This window comes from Meleagris gallopavo, chromosome 1, assembly GCF_000146605.3.
Source record: "Meleagris gallopavo isolate NT-WF06-2002-E0010 breed Aviagen turkey brand Nicholas breeding stock chromosome 1, Turkey_5.1, whole genome shotgun sequence".
NCBI classification, from domain to species: domain Eukaryota; kingdom Metazoa; phylum Chordata; class Aves; order Galliformes; family Phasianidae; genus Meleagris; species Meleagris gallopavo.
In genome coordinates this window covers 8,850,370-8,869,986 of record NC_015011.2, presented here as the reverse complement: position 1 = coordinate 8,869,986, position 19,617 = coordinate 8,850,370, and the positions used below count along the sequence as shown (strand labels likewise).

Here is a 19,617-nt window from a genome sequence, read left to right as displayed (position 1 = left end):
TAATAGACTTTTGAAGAAAAAAAGAAGCGAAAAGGAGAAGAGCGTCTTCTGTATATAAAATATTAGGCAGAGAATTTAAAGTATGAAAGAAGTGACATGATTTTTTTTATCATGCAACAAAGTTAGTTACGGAAGGTAAAAGTTGCAGAAACAAGTGTTTATACTTATTCATTTATAAAGTAATGGAAAATATATTGTAGCTATTAGTTTTATTTTTACGGCAACTATGTAGAAATCAATCTATTATTTTCTTCCCTTCTGAGAGTATGTAAAAGGAAATAAGAAAATACTCCTTTCTTCAAAGTCTAGCACAGTATTGTTGGATGAGGAGTTCTCAACCAGTATTTGCAACGAAAGATCACTTTTGTGATCTAATTTCCCTTACATACAGGACAACGCTACATTAGCTACTTTTCAGCCAACTTAATGAATGAGTTGACCCAATAAGCCTACATTTCATGTAAGACAGTGTAGGAGTAAGGTCAATTTATCACATCACATTCATCACTACAGGATCTCTTGTAGATGTGTCCACACATCTAGACATCAGATCCAAGAAATTAAACCTCTACTTCATTTTCACTTGTGCATCAGTTTATGTTGAACACTGTTCTCTCTCCCAATACTTTGTTTTTAAATAGCCACAGTCATCCTCAGTGCTGGATATATTTTATGGAGGTTTGAAACACTTCCTCCACACAAAGCACTGTAAGGTCATTTTAAAATAGGCACAATAGAATTGTTAAATGTGGTTTTATTTCTAGGTGTAATTTAAGAAGATGAATAGCTATTAAATTCTCAGCTGTAATTATAATCATCATTCTCATTCCTTCATGCATGTGCACATACACAGCTTATACATCTGTATATATTGTGGAAGCTCACTTTCTTCAATTTTTCTTGCTCATAAGAAAACAAGGTCTTTGATTTTTCACACGGCACATCTAAAAGTGATGATCCTGGCATTACTACAAGCCTGAAACATAGATATTCCTGTTTAGACAAAGCAGGTTCTACTGATATCTCAAATGAATGTTAAAGCAGAAAATAAATGATTCTGTAAGCATCTGTGTTCATTCTCTCTGCCATCTTTTTTCTCTTTCTCTCAGATCTGCTGCTCTGTTGCTTTCTCTGTTTCTCTTTGCTCTTTTGATCAGCTTTCTCCTCCTTCCCTTTAGTTGCTGGCCAGATGTTCTTATGACATGTAGAGCTTTCCAAATAAATTATTTGCTTTGTAGAGTAGCCATGTCTGCAATCACAACCTGGCCAGTTGTAAGTTGTTTCAAGTGATGTATTGTCTTAAAAAAATACACTGATGTGCATTTCTGTGTTCAACTCTGTGATTTGCACAAGCTGCAAATTTTGTCCCTCCTTTGTCAAGGGTGGCGGAAGCACCAGAGCGGATCATTTAAGTAAATAGAGAATGTTGTTCCTTCTGTGCCCCTGTCTTCCAGATGCTGAGATGCTCTGAGTCAGCACTGTTGAATGCTAGGGGGAGGCAGCACACACCTTTTCAAACAGAGATAGTGGATACCAGTCTTGCTTTTGCTTTAAATACGAAACTTTTTATTTTCCTGCTGCCCAAATATTAATCTTCAGCATTTATTCAACATTTTGAACTTCTGTGTTTTCTGTCTGTGATATTTTATTTTCATGATGCTCCTCGGATGCTGCCAGGTGGAAAAAGTAAGGCAAGAAAAAACCTCATGCATCATCCAGACTGACTGACCTGCATTTTGTAGGTTTATAAGTAATTGCTACCCCCATGACTCAGATAGGAAAGCTAGGCATATCATCTAAAAGATCTGCCAAAGCAGACAAAAGAAGATGCTGGCAAATGCTAGACTGTTTTCATTGCACGCCTAAAACAACAATAATAATAATAATAAAACCCAACTATGATTTGCTGCATCTTTACTGCAGGAGCTTGAAAATAATTTTCCTTTTCCTGTGGACAGAGATGGCACCTCCAGATACCATGGGCATAATTAACACATTCAATGCATACAGTTAGTATCTGTCCAAAAGACAGCATGATGTGCTTGCATGCACCTGCCCCTAAAACTGATCAATATGTTTAACTATGACATTGTATTAAGATACATAGTGGTGAGAAGATACCTAGTGGTGAGAAATGGTGCCTCTGTATCTTTTGTTATTACATCTTATAGCAGTAAAGAAGCTTATCCATCTGTGTGTACATGCAGACTACAACTAGCAAGTGTAGGACTGTCCATGTGGCTGTTGATCTCCTAATAAACTGTAAATTCCTCTTGGACCAAATTTTATCTCCCATATACAGCTAAGATAAGATGATACAAACAGCAAAATAATAATAATAATAATAATAAATAATCAGAAGAAGAAACTGAGACAAACACATAATTTGTTCTAGATAAAAAACAAATAAAAACCTCAAGAAGAGAAGAGGGGAAGCTTCTTAATGTGACATGGCCAATGGAGTTGAAGCCCATTTCTTGCTATTCACATTCGCTGGCAAAGTTTTTGGAGTGCTCTGGTTTCAGCAACAGTGGATCTTGTGTTCAGCCATTTCTATTAATCTAAGAGCTGCTCATTTTGTTAGGAGATTTTAGGAGGAAATGGATAAACAAATCGACTGCACATTGGAATGATCCTACACATTCCATTTCTGAAGCTGAGGCAGACTTCCTTTCTCCTTCAGATTTCACTTGGCTGTAGCATATAGGTCTTCAAACTCAAAAGTGCCAAAAAGTCAAACCATTAGCTCCTGCTTGAATGCTATAGACACCCTGAAGGCAGGTTGCATCCACATCTGCATTTGCCAGATGTGCTCAGGGTATCAGGGTGGTCGCAGCTTCCTGGGTCCTGCCTGATGCTGCTGAAGCAGAAACATGGGATTTCTCACCTCAGCTTTCAGCATGTAGGTTGGCTTCATCTTGCCCCACATATATATATCTAAAAGTTAGGTATCTAATCCCATGGGAGTCAATGGAGATGCTGTTTAGTACAACAAATTTATCTGCACCAACAATAGAAAAACCCTGTATGACTAGCTTAGGCTAATTGCTCAGCATCAAAGGTGGGATTTAACTGTCAAAAACAGTAAAATGCTATCAGATTAAAAAAGCAGCTTTTCACACCTATACGAAACAACAATTTGACCATAAATAACCATACAGAACATCAGATAACTGGGACATAGACTCCTCTTGTGGGGAGAAGACACATTTTAAATATTTGTGTGACTCTCAATAACACACTGTTTTAAATAGCTGTTAATGTTCTGTGCATTTATTGTCATACTGCTTTATGCAGTTCATTGGATTTTTCCATTGTAAAGATGGAGATGTGAGTAAGAGGTTAATTGACTTGCACAAGATTTGATAAGGGGACGTGGTAAAATGGGAAAATGAATCAAGGCTTTCTATTACTCTAATGACTGCATTCATAATTTTCAGGCTGTTGTCCTAGACACTTGTCCACCATTTTTCTGTCATGAAATGTAGTTCGTTGCTGCTAGAACTACTGCTCACTTAGTATAGCAAAGAACTATTGTGTTTTGGACTTCTGAACATTCTACAGAAGAAGCAGAGAGCAGAAGACGGATTTTTAATTGATATAAATCACTCATGCGGCTACTGGTTGCTATGGAAGTTTTAACCATTTTCCCCTCTGTAAATGATTGGTATTCCCGTGCTCTTTCAAGGTTTTGCAACCCCACACAATTATTTGAACAAACTCAAAGACCGTATGAAGAAGGATTGGGTTTACCTTAAACACAGGACAACAAAACTATTAAACTTCTAAGGCCCACCACTGTACGTAATTTGTGTATAACATTCTGCAAAATATACATATCAGTTACGAATCTACAATCAATTTTATTGTTAAATGTTGTATTTAAACTCCACAGCTGGACTTTCATCTTGAAAGAAGCCAGATAGCCCTGTGCATCTGGTTTAATCTTCCCTTAAGCCATATTATTTTAAAGGCACTCCTGCTTAGTTATATCTTACAATTGAAAAATAATACTCATATTCCCTCTCATCTTCAGCAGCTGTGATCCCTCTGCAGATGTTGCTCTGTCAGACATTTCATTATGTGTGATAGAAAACATGGGTTCTTTTTGTCTGTCTGTAGCCACTTTGTGGGTTTTATTTTCTTTTCCTTTATTTATTCCTTTGGTCACAGATGAGTCCTTCCTTAGTACTTCACTTTATTTCCTATTGCTGCTGCTTTGCCTTCTTTCTAAGTACAGAAACGATGGAGAACTTGCAACTGTGCAGAGCTGCCCAACAGAAGCCCATTGATTCCCCACCAAAGGGCTCTGTGGAAGCCATTCTACTTCAGCCTGAAAAGAAATCTTTGTCCCTGCAGCCGGTAGTGCCTTAAGATGCCGATACTTGCCATATTTTTGGAAAACTGTAGCAGTTTATCAGACTGTTTGACACTTCCCATTCAGCTGTATATTCTTGAGCATTCTCTCGTGTTTGCTTCCTCTTCTACATCAGCCTTATGAGTGTGAGGCTGGTCAGGAACAGCCTGGGCCTCGTGGTGAGGCATGCTGGGTGAAAGTCATTTGGAGGCAAACGGTGAAGGAGGAGAAATCTGGAGTGCCGATGGCTATACTTGAAAATGGTAGTAGTGGATTTAGCATTTGGGGCTAAATGGAGGAGGTATGGAATTTGTCATGCTGGTTTAGTATTTTCCTGGCTGTACTCCAGGACTGTTCAGATATTTTTAGTATGAAGTACAAGCAATGTTGTCTCAGTTGACCTTGGAGCATGACATTGAACATGGCATTGGTTTGAATTGCTAATCATTAAAATGATAATTCATATTTTTTTATTACAAGAGAAACTAGAATCCTGGCCATGTTTTGCAGATGAAAAGCAAAGCAAACAGAAACCTGCCTTCTCTTGACTTGTAATCCTTCATGATATTCATGTTTCTTAAACTACTGTCTTCATCTCTTCATACATCATTAAAAGTAGTTATGCCTAGCTTTGTTTTTGTCACTTGTCTTTTGGTCATCTGACAAATATTATACCAAAATGACAGAAATTAATCCCAGGGTCTCACAGTGCTAAATGAGAAGCTTAGAACAAAAGGATGGTTTCTGCTGCAAAAAAAATTTATGACCTTAATAGACGTTTATAGCTGTTATCTGGAAGGCAAGAAGTTGCTACCAGTATATTTATGCCAGCGATTTCTCCCTCTTTGCCTCCGTTCCCAGAGTAAAGTTTACCAGAAAGATCAAGCCTCTAAATGCCAAGTTCTGTTCAGCAGATAGAAGCAGTAACACAACATCAGGATATCACAGTAAGATATTTTAAGACACTAATGTATAATGAAGGAAGGAGAGTTAGATCAACCATAGATATAGCTAAAAGTGTATGAAAGTTTGGATTCAAGTTTTCAAGTCCAAATTTATTTCAAGCTTAGTATCTTTTACTCCTAGTGGTCTTTTTGAGTAGCTTTAATTTTTGGAGATTGTGTTCATTGAGTCTTATATTTGCCAACGTGAACAGGACATCAGAGAAAATGAGAACCGTTGTTAAGATGCGTTTTACTGCCTCAGTGGTGCAGAAAAGCGTTTGGCTGAAAAAAGCATCAAGGTCTTGTTGACATTTTCTGTCTATTAAATAAGCACCAACTCAAGTACTTGATGTAGATTCAAAACAAACAGAAACACAGACACAGAAAGAAAAAGGAAAAAAAAAAGAAGAAAAAGGAAAAAACAATCCTTCTAGCATGCTTAAAGATTCACCAATCAGCAGCAGAGCTGAAACCAAGATGTGAATATAAGCCTCTCTTTGACTGCCCTGGCAACTGAGAAGTCCACAACCAATTTCTAAATCACATGGCAGATCTCCCAATTAATGCCCAAAAGGCTGTTTCTTGAAATCAGAGTCACGCTATAGTTCCTTTCATACATCGGAAGTGAGTAAATCAGTGAATAATGCAACCCCCTTCCTGTCTGCCAGAACTCTGCCAAACCAAGCACGTGGAGCTGGGTTCAAGCAAACTGTTACTTGTTAAAGTAACGTAAAGGATTTGTGTTTTGGAGGGGTTAAAATTGCTCAGATAAAGGGAAAACTTACAGAAGATCCGCAGGTGCCTACATGAATACTCCCCAGTCTCTCTGATGCGAGCTGGCAGGTCCCATAAAGCCACTCAGCCTTGAACAGGGAAGGGAAGGGAAGGAGGCAGGGAGCAAGAGCTCCAGCTGTGACTCCAAAGCCCCAGAAAGAGCCTCTAACCCAATTCCCTTCGAGTGCACAAGCCTCGCGAACTGCAGCATCTGTTTGCCACTGTATTCACCGAGTTCACAGGGCAAACAAAAGATCCATATCAAGCATGCATCCTTCCAGGGGGGGAAATCCTTCCTTCCTTCATCCATATATTTGCCTTTCTTTTCTTTCCGTTATTTTTTTTTTTCTAGGTCAGGAGAGGTGAGGGAGGGGGGGTTGTCACTAATTATTTTTTTTTATAGTAATTAAGAGAGCTAACACCAGCTAGGCTGGAGTGAACGCAAACAAGACCCCTATAGGCAGCACAGTGCATTAATGTAAAATATGCCCAGACAACATAACTTGTCAGAGAGGATTATTTCTGCTTAGTGAATCTGCAGGGGCCCCTTTGCTCCACCACTCAGCGTCTGCCTAGAGAGAGAAAGAGTAGCCATTAGTGAGTAGCTACTGTGGCATTGATGTTTGAGCGCACTTCTGAACTGGCTTTTGTTGAGAATATCGGTGCAGAAAGCATGCGCTGTCCCAAATCCGCTGTTACTATGAGAAATGAGGAGCTGCTTTTAAGGTATGTTGTCTCCTTTGTTTTAACGCGTGCTTTCGAGTTGCCTGGGCCCGCTGCAACTATATCCGTGCTGGGTATTAAGTAGTTTCCCTATTTAAAGGAAAAGACAGGCATTGCTGCGTGCAGGGAGCGTTTCCATGAGTTAGAACCGCACATTTCATGTATGACGACAAATGTACGGAGAGGGCAAGGAGGGAAAATATAATATTTATGTATCTTTTTTTTTCTTTTTTCCCTTAAATGAAAGGTGGTATTTCTTTTATCACCTCCTTTGCAATATTTCTGCCTGCTTCATTATTATGCACTGGGCATGGAATAAGCATGGAAAAAGCTCAGGGAGACTCCATATTAGAGCTAGTGCCCTAAATACCACTTTAATTTTCACTTACCCTATGTAAATAGTTATTAATGCTCTACCTCGTCCTCTCCACTTGAAGATGTTTTAAAAATACGTAAATACTTCTGCATGTGGGATTATACATATATTCTTTATGCTCCCAGGTTTAGCGGGGGGCCAGCACCGAGTTCTCTTTTCAGAGACACACACAAACACACAGACACACACACAGACACACACACACACACAAAATTATGCTGGAATTGGCACCCTGCTTTGAAAAATGTAGTCTTTTGTTTATTTGCTAGCAGACATCATAGCACTGAATACATCTTTTGGTCTGACAATGGGACAGCTGAACAATGGTGCTGTCAAACTAGCTTAATGTATGTCTGGCGATGGGGTGTTTTTGTTGTGTTTTTTCTTTCCTTTTCTCAGCCCCTTTTACATTTCCCTTAATCTTTCTGTGTATGCAGTATAATATGAAGTCTACTGCCTAATTTGTGAAGGTTGTTTCATCTGAGATCCGCTGCTAATAGTGCAGGGAGGGGGAGGTTTGCGTCTTACAATTATGTCCATGGCATTAAGTTGGAGATTTATTGGTACCATCCTCTCCTTTAACTGTGAAGAGAAAACTTATTGATTCTGAAAGCTTACAATACTGCTGTCAATCTGGCGAATGCATAGTTGCCAAATGTGCCCTTGCATGATTTTATGCCCGATCATATCAACTTTAACTGCTGTTTTGAAGATACTGCTTCTAATTTTGTTTAGGTAATGAAAATGCAATAAAAATGATAAATCAGATCTCAAAGTGGGAGCCTATGCTACTTTCCATTTTTATAATCCAGCTATTAGCATATGTTAGAATTTTTAAGGTCAGGCAGAATAATTTACCTGAATGATTCCTATTCATATCCCAAAATCTAACAAATTATTCATATGACATTTCGTGAATTATCTATCTATTTTGACAGCCATAGTTTAGCATCTGAACACTTAACAGTTTTTGTTTTGCATCTGGAAAAATGTTCACAGACATTATGCATTAGGAAAATAAACTGTTACAAAGCTCTTCAAAAATTTGGAGTCTTTACTTGGACAGCAGCCTGTGTCTTAAATGAAATGAATTGTCATCAGTCTCATGGAGTTTCTGAAGCTGTATAAAGCCTTTAAATAGTTTGCATGTTAAGTAAATCCATCACTTTCAGTATAATTGTAGTCTTTACTTCCGAGAGAACAGGTAGATGGTTGTCAGTGGGGTTTATTTTTTGCTTGGGTCAATTAATCTTAAGGGCTTTGTGATTTTTTTTTAACCTGGATTCTAGTGCATGATTTATACAGGGTCAGGACCCCTTAATTTAAAACAAAACAAAACATTAAAAATTTATTGGTACGGATCAAAACTTTCTAAGCATGTATTTTCAACAGCAGTGTTTTATGGGGAGACTCTGAGTGTTTGTTATGCTTCTTTGCATTTTTTCTATTGTTGTCTCATCTCCTTCCCTTGTGTGTTGAGATGGTATAAATCAATAGGAAAGAGTTTACATGAATAATAAGGTAATATCGCATAAAATACGCCTGAAGCATAGAGGTTATGGATTATCAGGTGGTGCCTGCATACTGTGTGCTGTGCATAAACATGAAGAGTGCACGGATTGTGTTTAATACAACGGGACCATGCAGTAATTCACTTTCTTGGGAGAACTTCTTTGGAGCCAAACATTAACTAGTTCACAACTGCTCTCCACTGCCAGCACCGGGTGCGTTGTGTTTTACCAAGTTATCCGCCCGCAGTTTGTGCTCTCTGGCAGCTGATGCCCTTTGTGCCGGGAAGCCCAGTGAGCAGCTCGCTCCGCTGACATGGAAATTCCCCTTTGGTGACTGCCCAGAGTAGGGTGGGTGCCACATCTGTAGCAGACACCCAGAGACACCTGGGCAGCGCTCACCCTCCACTTACAAGGACTATTCAATACTAAAACTCTTTCCCAAGCGCTCTTCTCACAGGTGAGTTCATACTAAACTTACGGTAGCTCCTATGTTTTCAGATTAAATGCTGCATAAAATCCATACAATGAAGATTTTTTTGTCTTAGATTGCCAATTACTTTGTATTTTTCCAAAGGTGTTTTCTGACATTCCATTCACATCAAAGACTAATTTTTGAATTAGTCTGTGTGAATCCTGCTACCAAAAAAAAAAAAAAAAAAAAAAAAAGAAAAATCTATGAATATTTACTGAAATACTGCTTTTTCAGCCATAACAATTATTATTAACATCAAAGTGAAGCAAGTCTGTAACATACGCTATTTCTTAGCATGCCTGAACAAAATTGTTGGCTTTTGAGAGACTGTATAGGTTTAGAGCTCTCATGCATTAACATCACAGGTGTCCTCAACGTTACCTATGCTAAATCTCGCCCATTCACAAAGCAATGTGGTGCCTAGCAGTTGTCAAACTTGGCAACATCTGTTTCCATAACAGTGCTAAGAGAGCTAATACAGAGACTCTGCATGAGTTGTTATTTGTTCTTGCAATGACCAGGAGTAATGCCAAAAAGAAATACTGTCCTTGGTTGTATCTGGTAGAGCAAGGTGCTAACCTGGGACTTGGCTTTCCATTCTGGGAATGGAACTGAAAGATATTTATTTATTAGGCTGGAATCTTTGTCCATATTTTTTCCAGATTCACCAAGCACAATCTGTAACATCAACATGTTAATATTCTCTTTGTTAAATGAGAATAAAACTGAAGTGTTTCTGTTATCAAATTTAAGTATATAAGATTGCAAACTATACCTTTGGGGCTGAAAACAAAGGAGAGCATTCAATTAATATTCATATCTAGAAGTTTTACTGCAAGTGTAGATTGTGCTTGAATACTTAAGAAGTCATTCAGAAGTGAATCAATACTAATTATTGTAATCAGGAGGGTTAATTAGCTGAAGATGCTGCTGATGGAAAGTTCACTGCTTACAGCCCTGAAAACACCTAAGTTGATGAAATCTGAAAGCAAGATGTCGAGGAGGACTTTGTATAGAAAGAAAGGCTTGGCTTTCCTTTGACAGTTGTTCCAAAGGGGAAGCGTGCCTTTTACTTTGTCTTTTGCATATTTATTTGGGGAGTATTAGAAGATGCAACTAAATCTGTCTTGATATTTTGTGGTAGTTTCTCATTAAATGCAAGTACCATTTTGGATAACCTGTACTGTCTCCGCAGCATTCATTTGCAGATTACCATAAATTAATATGGATAATCTTATGCATTTGAAATCTTGTTCCAGCACTGTTATGGAAGGCAATTATTTTTATTTTATTTTGCCATTTATGTGCACGCATGGGATCCTTCCATGTTCTGTGTACATAAATTGCACATGCTCTCTATCTAACATGCAGGTATACATCAGTGTGTACGCACAACACATGCACATGTGCACACAAGTTTAAACATTTGTTTATTGTGACTGTTTATTTCTATAATCCTCTTCCCCTAGAAGTTAGTTTTCATCTGCAAAAAATTATTCAACTACACATAATTCAGGGATGAGCTATTGAACAAGTAGTTCATGAAATTTAAGTCAGATTATAAGGGATAAAAGCTGAAAACAAACAACAGAAGAAAATCATTATCTTTTCCCTTAATTAGAGCACTTGTGTTTCTTAAAGTGAGCATTACTGAATTCAGGAACATCTAACTATATCAAATCACGTCTCACAGGTGAATTGTGGCAAGGTTTTTTCTCTAATGATGGCTAGTTTTTTTGTGTTGTATTTTTTCCCTCTAGTTACATCTACTAGGGTTATAACCAAGATGAATGTCTGGACATTTATCTGAGCACATTGTAAAAAAATAAAATAAAATCTCTCTCTTTCACACACACGCTCATGTAAACTCCCTGATGTAAAGTGATGTTTTTAGAAGAAAGAAATTCTGTTTCAAAACATATTCTTCTTCACTCTCTAATACATTAGAGATTATCATGTGCAGGTGCTATTTGTCTTTGCAACTGCTTCCCTATGACTGTTTTACTGCTTCCAACACGTTTACTTGTATGTCAGCCATATAAAAAGGAACTGAAAATGGCAGCTGTTGAGAAAGCATGTCGCCATGCCTGGAATGACATGCATTATCAGGGCAGCAGGAGTTGCTGGCTCCACAGCCCATTCCGACTTGACCTGCTGAATGATTGGCTGCCTGGGATAGTGATGAATCGCTGGAGTTTATGAAACAGGACTGCTGGCATCCTCACAGAGGAAACAAAAACTGGATTTTTCCTCTAACTCTCATGTCATGGCAAAAACACAGCTTTTCTGTTGTTGTTTTGCTTTTGTGTTATTTCACCCTGCAGCGGAAGCAAATGCAGCAATTAAACTCACTTTAATACTGGTCTTGGCAAGTTAATGCTGCGCTGAAGATTAACTCTCTTTCTGAGATGGATAAAGGCAGTGAATGTCTAAGTAAGAATTTTCCCAAATTTAGGGTGAATCTTGATCTGGACCCTAATTTTTTCATCTCTCATTCCAATCTTGAGACTTACATACCCTAAGTACTAATGAGCTCAAGCAGGATGCAGAATGGATTTTAGCTGCTCTTACAACTTTATTCTCTCTGCTCTGCTAAAGAGCAGTGACCATTTCATGGGCTAATATCACACAGATGCATCTTCAGGCTTTCTCAACTAATGGCCAAATTAACATTGCTGGAAAGCATTGGCTCTCAAATTTGCACTCAGTTTCTAGGTGGTTCATGAAATTATATTATGCATTAAGACCACATTACTGGATTAGGCTCTTAAGAGTCAGTACTTGTAGGAAACTATTGTGGTCTGTAAACCTGCACCAGTGCATCAAGGATGACACAGTGTGGATCACAAGCTGCCCTGTAAAATGCAACCAAGTAAAAATAAACCTTGTATTTCAATTAAAGCAGCCAAAATTGTGCTTGGGAGTGGGAAACAGAAAGGATTACTTGCTTGTCTGTCTATGCAGCAAACTTGGTACTAGCGTGCTAGCCTATGTCCCTCATTCTGGTAGAATAAATTAATTTTAGGTCAATTCTCTGATTCAAAGGAATAGGATTACCAAAAAAATTGCTTAGGAAGTTTTAAATACGGCACTTATATGAAGATAATGCTTTCTGCTGTTACATTAGAGAGGGCTTTTCCCGAGCCTTACGCTTTGCTGCCTAAGCTTTTCTCCTCGAGTTCTAAAAAGCAATTTGCATGCTTGCATTCACTATTAGACTTTTTCACCTTCCTCCAAATAATTCAGCAGTGGCTGCTGCTAGGCTCTGGATGCCAGAGAGGCTGAATCTCTTCCGTTATTTAAAGCACAACCTTCTTGATGTCCCTGCAATGATTCTGAAACAGAGGAGGGCAAACTTTTACTGAACGGAAAGTGGTGGCATCGGGAACTGTTGCATGTGCCTTTGGGTGCACAAGGGGGAAACACTGTCCTTGCTTCCGAGTTCCCATGGCAGCAAATCAGCAGGTCATCTTTGAGAGCAGCCTTTGAGGATGCCAGACAACAGTCTGTCACGAGGAGGAAAACGGAGCAGAGGGCTGGAGGGGAAAAAATTATAGGAAATCAGAGAGGGAACGTGGGAATTTGCTATCCCTTTTAGACAAATAGAGCAGAGAAGAGAAAAGCAAGGGCACCCTGACGTGGATCATCTGGAAATTGAACCTTGCAAGTGTAGATAGCTGTGGATGATGCGATGGCTGTGCTATGGATTGAATTTAAGATTCAAATCCTGCACCTGCTCTCCCTGGAAGCTGCAGGTCAGTATCTAAAGAATTGAGGCCCTCTAGAAAAGAAACGGTGAATTATCAGAAAACTTAAATTCTCAGAGACTCTATTTTCAACAATCCCTTGGTTTCATTTTCTTTTTCTTCTGCCTAAAAAATTATCTATTTTCAGTTAAAATGCGAGGAAGAAGCTCACTCTAAAGCTTGAAAATTTGCCTGCATCATTTCAGCCCACATTTAATTTTAATGAGAGAGTTATATAACCTCCTTTAAAAATAACAAAACACTAACAGAACTGCATTGGCAACATCAGGTGTTCTGCAGAACTGCTCAGATGAATCATATGGAGATCTGCCTGTGAACGTCTGATGAACATACATTTAACTTAGTTAACCCCCACGCCTGAATGTAGCGATCCAAAGTGACCAAATTTTTTTCTGATGAGTTGTTTTCACAAAAGGATACCAAAATAGTTGCCAGCCTTAGGGCCTCATGGCTAATCATTTCTGTGTTATTTAATGTATTCAAAAGTTCCATATGAATTATTGTGACTATACAAAAGTGAAATATTTTATTTTAAAAACTGAGCTAGCTGGTTTTTAATGTCTTGCTTCAGAACGGGAGCCAGTGTTCCTATTTGTTGTACTGAGCCTGAAATCTCTGAAATTGTTAAGAGCATCCCATTTAACAGGCAGCTCTGGGAGAAATAAACATTTGACTTTATAAATGTTCCTTTGGGAGAGAGAACTCAGGGAAAAAGAAATCGGAATCGGTGATTTTGAACCTGTTAAATATCGTGGTCTGGATTCAGTCTTTGACTTCAGAATGTCCCCAAGCCACTGGTTGCTGGAAGATAGAAAGGATGACAGTACACTTGCCCTACTCATTCTCTTTCTCTGCGCATCCATTACAAGCTATTATCAGTGACAGGGCATGGACTAGGTGGACCTTCTGATCTGACCTATGTGGCAATTCTCACAATGTAGGTTTAGGGAAAAAATAAAATACAAACAGGCACAGTGCAGTTTTCTGCACGTCTAAATGCATTACAGTTGCTGTAGGAGCCTTTTCTTTCTTTCCTTCATGTCTGATTTAATGGATTCTGTCTGCAGGAAATAACAATGTCAAACAAAGCTAGTTACTTTACATATTATCAGAGTGATTGTTTGTTATTTCTGAGGACCAAGATGTATGCTAGGCACTTCACTAACAAATGAAAAAAGACCTTAAAGATGTTGCAAATTGAGTGTAAGGCGAGGGCCAATTGTTGGCAGTGAAAAGGAAAGAAAAACACGTGGCAGCAGTGAATGGGAAGGAAGACAGAGGTTAATGTTATGAAGATCCTGCAGTTACTCAAAGGTGCATGGCAGTAGGTTAATTTAGATCCTGTAATAAACTCCACAAATTTGTTTCCATTTGGTTTTTAAAAAGGAGTCTAATTCTGGCTTCCTGTCTCTTTCAATGTCCCTTATCCATCCTCTTGCCTTGCTGCTGCCATATCGTAATTTTACAACTGCCTTTGCCCATTGCTTTGGGAATTGCTTCCCCTCGCACTAACTCCAGATCCAGCACTTACCTGTACCCAGCCCATACCACCCTCTTCCCCTGTCTCTCCCACAGCAACCAGCCCCCATGCTGGACAAAAACCTTCAGGAATTTCAAATTGATAATAAAATGGGGGAGTTTTTATTGTCTCCTAGTAGTTGTCACAGTGGGTTTGGGCTAAGATAAGAGATGTCTGGTTATGGTGGGCTTTTCCCCTGCCCAGTGAAGGCACTTGTGAGAATGGAGCTTCACACATATGAGCACCAGATGTGTGATCCCTCCCATCTTGTCATACAAGCTTATGCTTCTTCACCTGAAGATACTACAAAAGGCAAATCCAATCATATGAAGTCTCCGTTATAGGTTGCTCTTCTAGAGTTGTATGGGTTCCTTTTACTAAAGTACCCATTATTTAGTAGGAAATCAGATTTGCCCAGAGCATGCAGAACCCTTTTTTCTTTACTGGTTGAGTTGTAGTTGGTGCTGGAATCAGTGAGTGGCAATATAGTTCATAAAATATAAAATAAAATTAAAAAAAGGAAGGAAAAGGGGAAAAGGGAACAGGAAAAAGAAAAAAAAAAAAGAATAAAGAAAAAGTCAATGCCTGTTGCCAAGTTTGTGAGAGGACTGGGTTGGTCCTGTGTACCTATGCACAAGGCACTACACAAAGGCAACACCTACAGATCAAAAGCAATGCTCTTCAAAAGAGTTGTAAACAAACAACAAGAAGGTGAGCCTGGGTCCTAGATATTTAGATTGCCATGGAGAGCCCAGCTGGAACACATGAGACTGACCAGATGCTCAGCACCAGCCCTAAGCAGGATTTGACTCCATTAGTCATAAGTGACCGTCCCAAGTATTTGAATCCTGTTAGCAAAGTTGGGTGTTCCACCAAAGCTTTGTAAAAGCCCTCAGTAGTCTAAAGTGTCCGCCTCGTGCCACAAAACCTTGCCTAATTCTTTCACGAAGATTGAGTTATTACCTGTGAAATGGAATAAAGGCCTCATACCCTGAGCGTGATGAAATAACCCCTACAGTGGTATAAAATAGAAAGGAAAAAAAAAAAAAATGAGTAGGAAGTTTTACTATAGCAACCAAGTTTACATAATATCAGTATGCTTCAAGTGAAAGCTCTAGAAATGCTTAATTTGAGGTACCTTTTTCCAGGGCTAATTTTAAATGACGTTTATTTCTGAAAATTACTGATTAGCTGCTACTGAGTAGCCCATTGGTTCCTCCTCAATAGCAACTAAGATTTCAGTACTCAAAATTCATTGATCAGTTCTAGCTAATAATTTAATTTCTTTTAAAAGGCTTTTGGTTATGTGCAAACTGTTTTGTATCTCAAAGCATGATGAAGGGAAATATGTTATGTGGGTTGTTTTTTTTTTTTGTTTCAGGAGAAATCATAAAGCAAATAAAAATTCCTTACTGAGAGGTTAAAGGTTTATAAAGCAAAACTTTATTCCAATGTCAGACTTAACTGTTAAAGATGGACTTGTTACAAATAATCAAAATACTTGCAAAGGGTAAAATTGTACAGAATTGGGTCCATTACTTTGGCTGCTCAAGGAATTTTACTGCTTTTCACATTAATTGCTTACTGCTTTCACACAACTGTGCAGCTCTGCACAGATGCTTTGTTCAATTCGTGTTTTGCTTTTCTTTCCACTGCCTTTCTTGAACCTCCAGAAGTGAAGCCCATAGACTTCCTGGCTCACTGATAGGCAGGCAGGCTCATTTCCTATCACAAAAACAAGATGCTCTATTTTCTTCTATTAGCCACACTCCTTCCCAGCTCATGGCTTACCCAGGAGGTATTTCTTTGATAGATAGCAAACACCTGATTTGCACTGGTACTGGTACTGGCAGTGGTACTATCTGGACCAGATTTCCTTTTCCACTTGCATTAGTGCAAGATCTTGAGTGATTCCACCAGAGTAATTTGAGCCTGCTCCGAATTTGCACCACCGCTGCTGAGATCTGATTCTGCCTCCTCTCCTAGAAACTTGCTTTGATGCCAGAGATAAGCTGAATCCAGAGCATGTTCATTGGCTTAGGGGAGAATAAAGCAGAGGATTTGAACTCTCTTCGTGCTGCCTTGCAGGCTTGGTGGAGAGTGAAGTCACTCGGAAACTTTCCCTTGAAGTGATTCCAAAAGTAGCATTTCCTTGGTGCAACACTGGGGGGCAAGTTGATTAAAAGAATGGCAATTAAGGAATGAGTGAGAAGCAGGGTTTGGAGAGGTGAGCACTACGCTGGATTTGGCTGTGGTATATGGAAGGCAAAGGATGAGAACGGTGGCGGTGATGTCAGAGTGAAATCATATACTGAGTGATCCGACAAGTCCTTTGTCTTTCTCCAGCCCTACCTCTATTGCGTGGGTTTCTTTTTGAAGAGGTGTTCATTTTCAAAGGCTGAATTGTTTGGAGAATTGCATCTAACATTATCAGTTTGAAAAGCCTTTTAAATGGTGACTAATCTGCAAATGGGAGGTAGAACTGCTCTATCTGCTTTGTTAGATACATGGAGAAACTGAGGCACAGAGAGTGCAACCGTGGAACAGATGGGGTCTGGGCCTCTGAAATGAGGGCAGGTTGGGGAGGAGGCATTTGTAACTGGAATGGAGTTAAATTCCCCAAACTGCTGATTGCAAATTCCAGGTTCCTTCCTTAAAATGACCATATGCTCCACTAGCTGAAAATGCTTAATATCAGTGGACAATGGTTGCACAGCAATAATGAAGCTCCTCTAAGCTCTTGTTTACCTCTATTGTCTGATATATACTGTGAAAATTAGTGCAGCTTCATTTGCTATTACCCTTCTTCATTTCCCTCTGTACTGTAGTAATAGACCAAAGCTTCAATTTTTTTTTACCTCAGCAGTGTTCCTTCATTTTCAATAAAAGTTGCTATTTTGCACACTAGTGCCCATCAGGAATGTGGCAATACCATTACAGATAACAGAGCCAACGTGCAGATTTTTGTTGTTGATTTATTTCTCCATGTTTGAGACTTAATTCATACATAGGCACTACGTAATTTATGTTTGAGAACCATATAATCTGAATGTAGTTTCTTCCTATAAGCTTTCCTTGGGTCTTATCTAAGTATCTTTTATAGGCTGGGTTTCTTTTTGCATTTGACCCTGTTCCTGCCTCTAACTTTTAAATGGCAAAAGCAAATGTGCTTTGAAAAGTGTGTTACACTGTAGTTGTTAAATAAAGCAATAACCTATGCACTTGTAATGCTTTCTCTATGACCTACTTACATACTACTTCACCCTCCTTATAGTATGATTAAAAGCTGCTTTGAATCCACTATTCCCTCAAGGGATTTGAGGCTAGAATTTAACAAACTGCTGAGAAGGCTTAAGTCAGTAAGAGGGCTTCCCTACAGCTCCTTCCAGCTAATTCACATGTAATTAAAAGGAAAATAAATATTTCAAAAGAACATACGTTCTAATGAAGCATTTTTAAGCACTTACACCTTGTGAAATGGGGCAGATTTATAAAGATCTCACTATCTCATGGTCAGATTTCTAACAAAATGCTTCCCCCCTCCCCATCCTTTCCATCCTATGACTTTTCAGCCAGCAGCGGTGGGAATGCAGACCTTGAAAGTGGCTGGGGAGAGTGACGTCTCTCAGATGTAGCACCAGCAAAGTGATGGAGAGGTACGGATCCAGCCACGCGGGGTGAAGGGAGGGAGGAGACTTCTTACAGGAATATCTTCATCCTCACAGAGCTGTCTGCATTTCTCCCGAGCTAAAACCTGCCTCTTCTGCAGTGGCAAGATTTTGAAATTGAAAGTTAATCCAACTCTGCTCTGGGCTGGATTAACCACCATGGAGGCCTCAGATCAAAACCCAGGTGGCTGCATCCAGCTGGAGAGAGCTGTGCTGGTTTCTCCTTTTATTTCCACTTTGCACTTATTTTTTTATCCTCTCTTTAGGCCCACGCTCTGGCGGATGGCTGGTGGAGAGGAATTGCGATCAATGGAGTAAAGGAGAGGCATAGCTTTGCTTTGTGTTTCTCTACAGAGATGTTTAGGTGCCACGGTGCTGAGGACAGTATGCAAACATATAGAACAGAGCAGATTAATAACACCATAGATATCTGTGCAGGACTGCAGCTGTCCTACAGGGATTATGCTGAGGGCCAAGCGAACCTTTTCTTTCTTTAGACTTGCAAAGTAGGCAAAAATTTTAGCAGCCTGAGGGGTTTTTCTTCCTTTTAACTGTTTAAAATGGAAAAGTACCTTGAAGAGTGCAATAAACCGGACTCTGAAAACTCGCCTACTCTGTATTTTTATCATGAAATCGATGGTGGTCAAAATTTAACTAAAACTTGGTGCGATTTATAGCATATTCATGCATTGGCCTGCCTTAATTTTATTCTGAAATACTACTTGAAAAGTTTAAGTGTAGTAGTGCTTAATCAGTGTTTGTTGCTTTTTTCGAGTGCTGATTATCTGGAACAAATGGAATTATGAAACGTGGAGAGAGGTTCAGAATGAGAAGCAAATACAATGCAGATAAACATTTTGTCTGTCTAGACTGCTCAGATCTTTCAGTAATCTTTGCAAATATGTTAATATTCTTTCGCCTGGAGCTGCTATGTACTGAAGCAAGAAGGTTTTGGAGAGGCAGAGGAAAATTTATACAGATTTTCAGGGGGCGGAAGCGGTGGGGGGGGGAGGGGTGGAGGAGGGGGGTTGCTTCTCCTGTTTGTATGTGTGGAATTTGATGTACATCTTAGCAATTTCACTTCTGTGCCTTTGCTGTGGACAGCCTCCAGTGCAGCATGGCTGGGAAGGGGCTTCTGGCGTGTTACAGATGCGAGGGTTTGCTGTGTAAAATCCATTGGTATCTACCGAAATCCTGTTTTTCGATCAGGTGGGGGTCATTGCCACAGCATCACCTCACAAAACAGTGCCCCCAGTTTGGGCGCTGATGTCTGAACCGTTTGGGTGGGCAGAGCCCACCGATATATCCATCCCCCGTGCCCCTCTGCGTGGCGAGATGCCTGCACTTTCCTACCCCACACGTCCCCCCTGTGACAAGAGGGGAGAAGAGCGGGGGGGCAAACCGACAGCGCGGGGTTTTTTAGGTATTTAGGATGAGGGTTTCCCCTCAGTGCCATCTGCAGCTCCAGCAGGGCAAGGCTTGGCGCGACCTCCGTGCCTGAGGAAG

The 19,617-nt window shown here is 39.6% G+C and overlaps 1 protein-coding gene across 4 annotated transcripts in view; it reads left to right on the top strand.

The window, feature by feature from the left end:
- CELF2 (CUGBP Elav-like family member 2) overlaps window positions 1-19,617 on the top strand; it is a 301,902-nt gene that overhangs the window by 42,267 nt on the left and 240,018 nt on the right. For 2 of the 4 annotated variants that reach the window (XM_010719640.3, XM_010719703.3), the window contains exon 1: window positions 6,614-6,801. The exons of 1 other annotated variant lie outside the window; for it this stretch is intronic. In XM_010719640.3, the coding sequence (XP_010717942.1) occupies window positions 6,695-6,801 (107 nt within the window). In that variant the 5' untranslated portion in view covers window positions 6,614-6,694. Of the gene's footprint in view, window positions 1-6,613; window positions 6,802-19,617 lie in introns of those variants that run through there. One more of the 4 variants, XM_010719765.3, reaches the window with a different exon arrangement.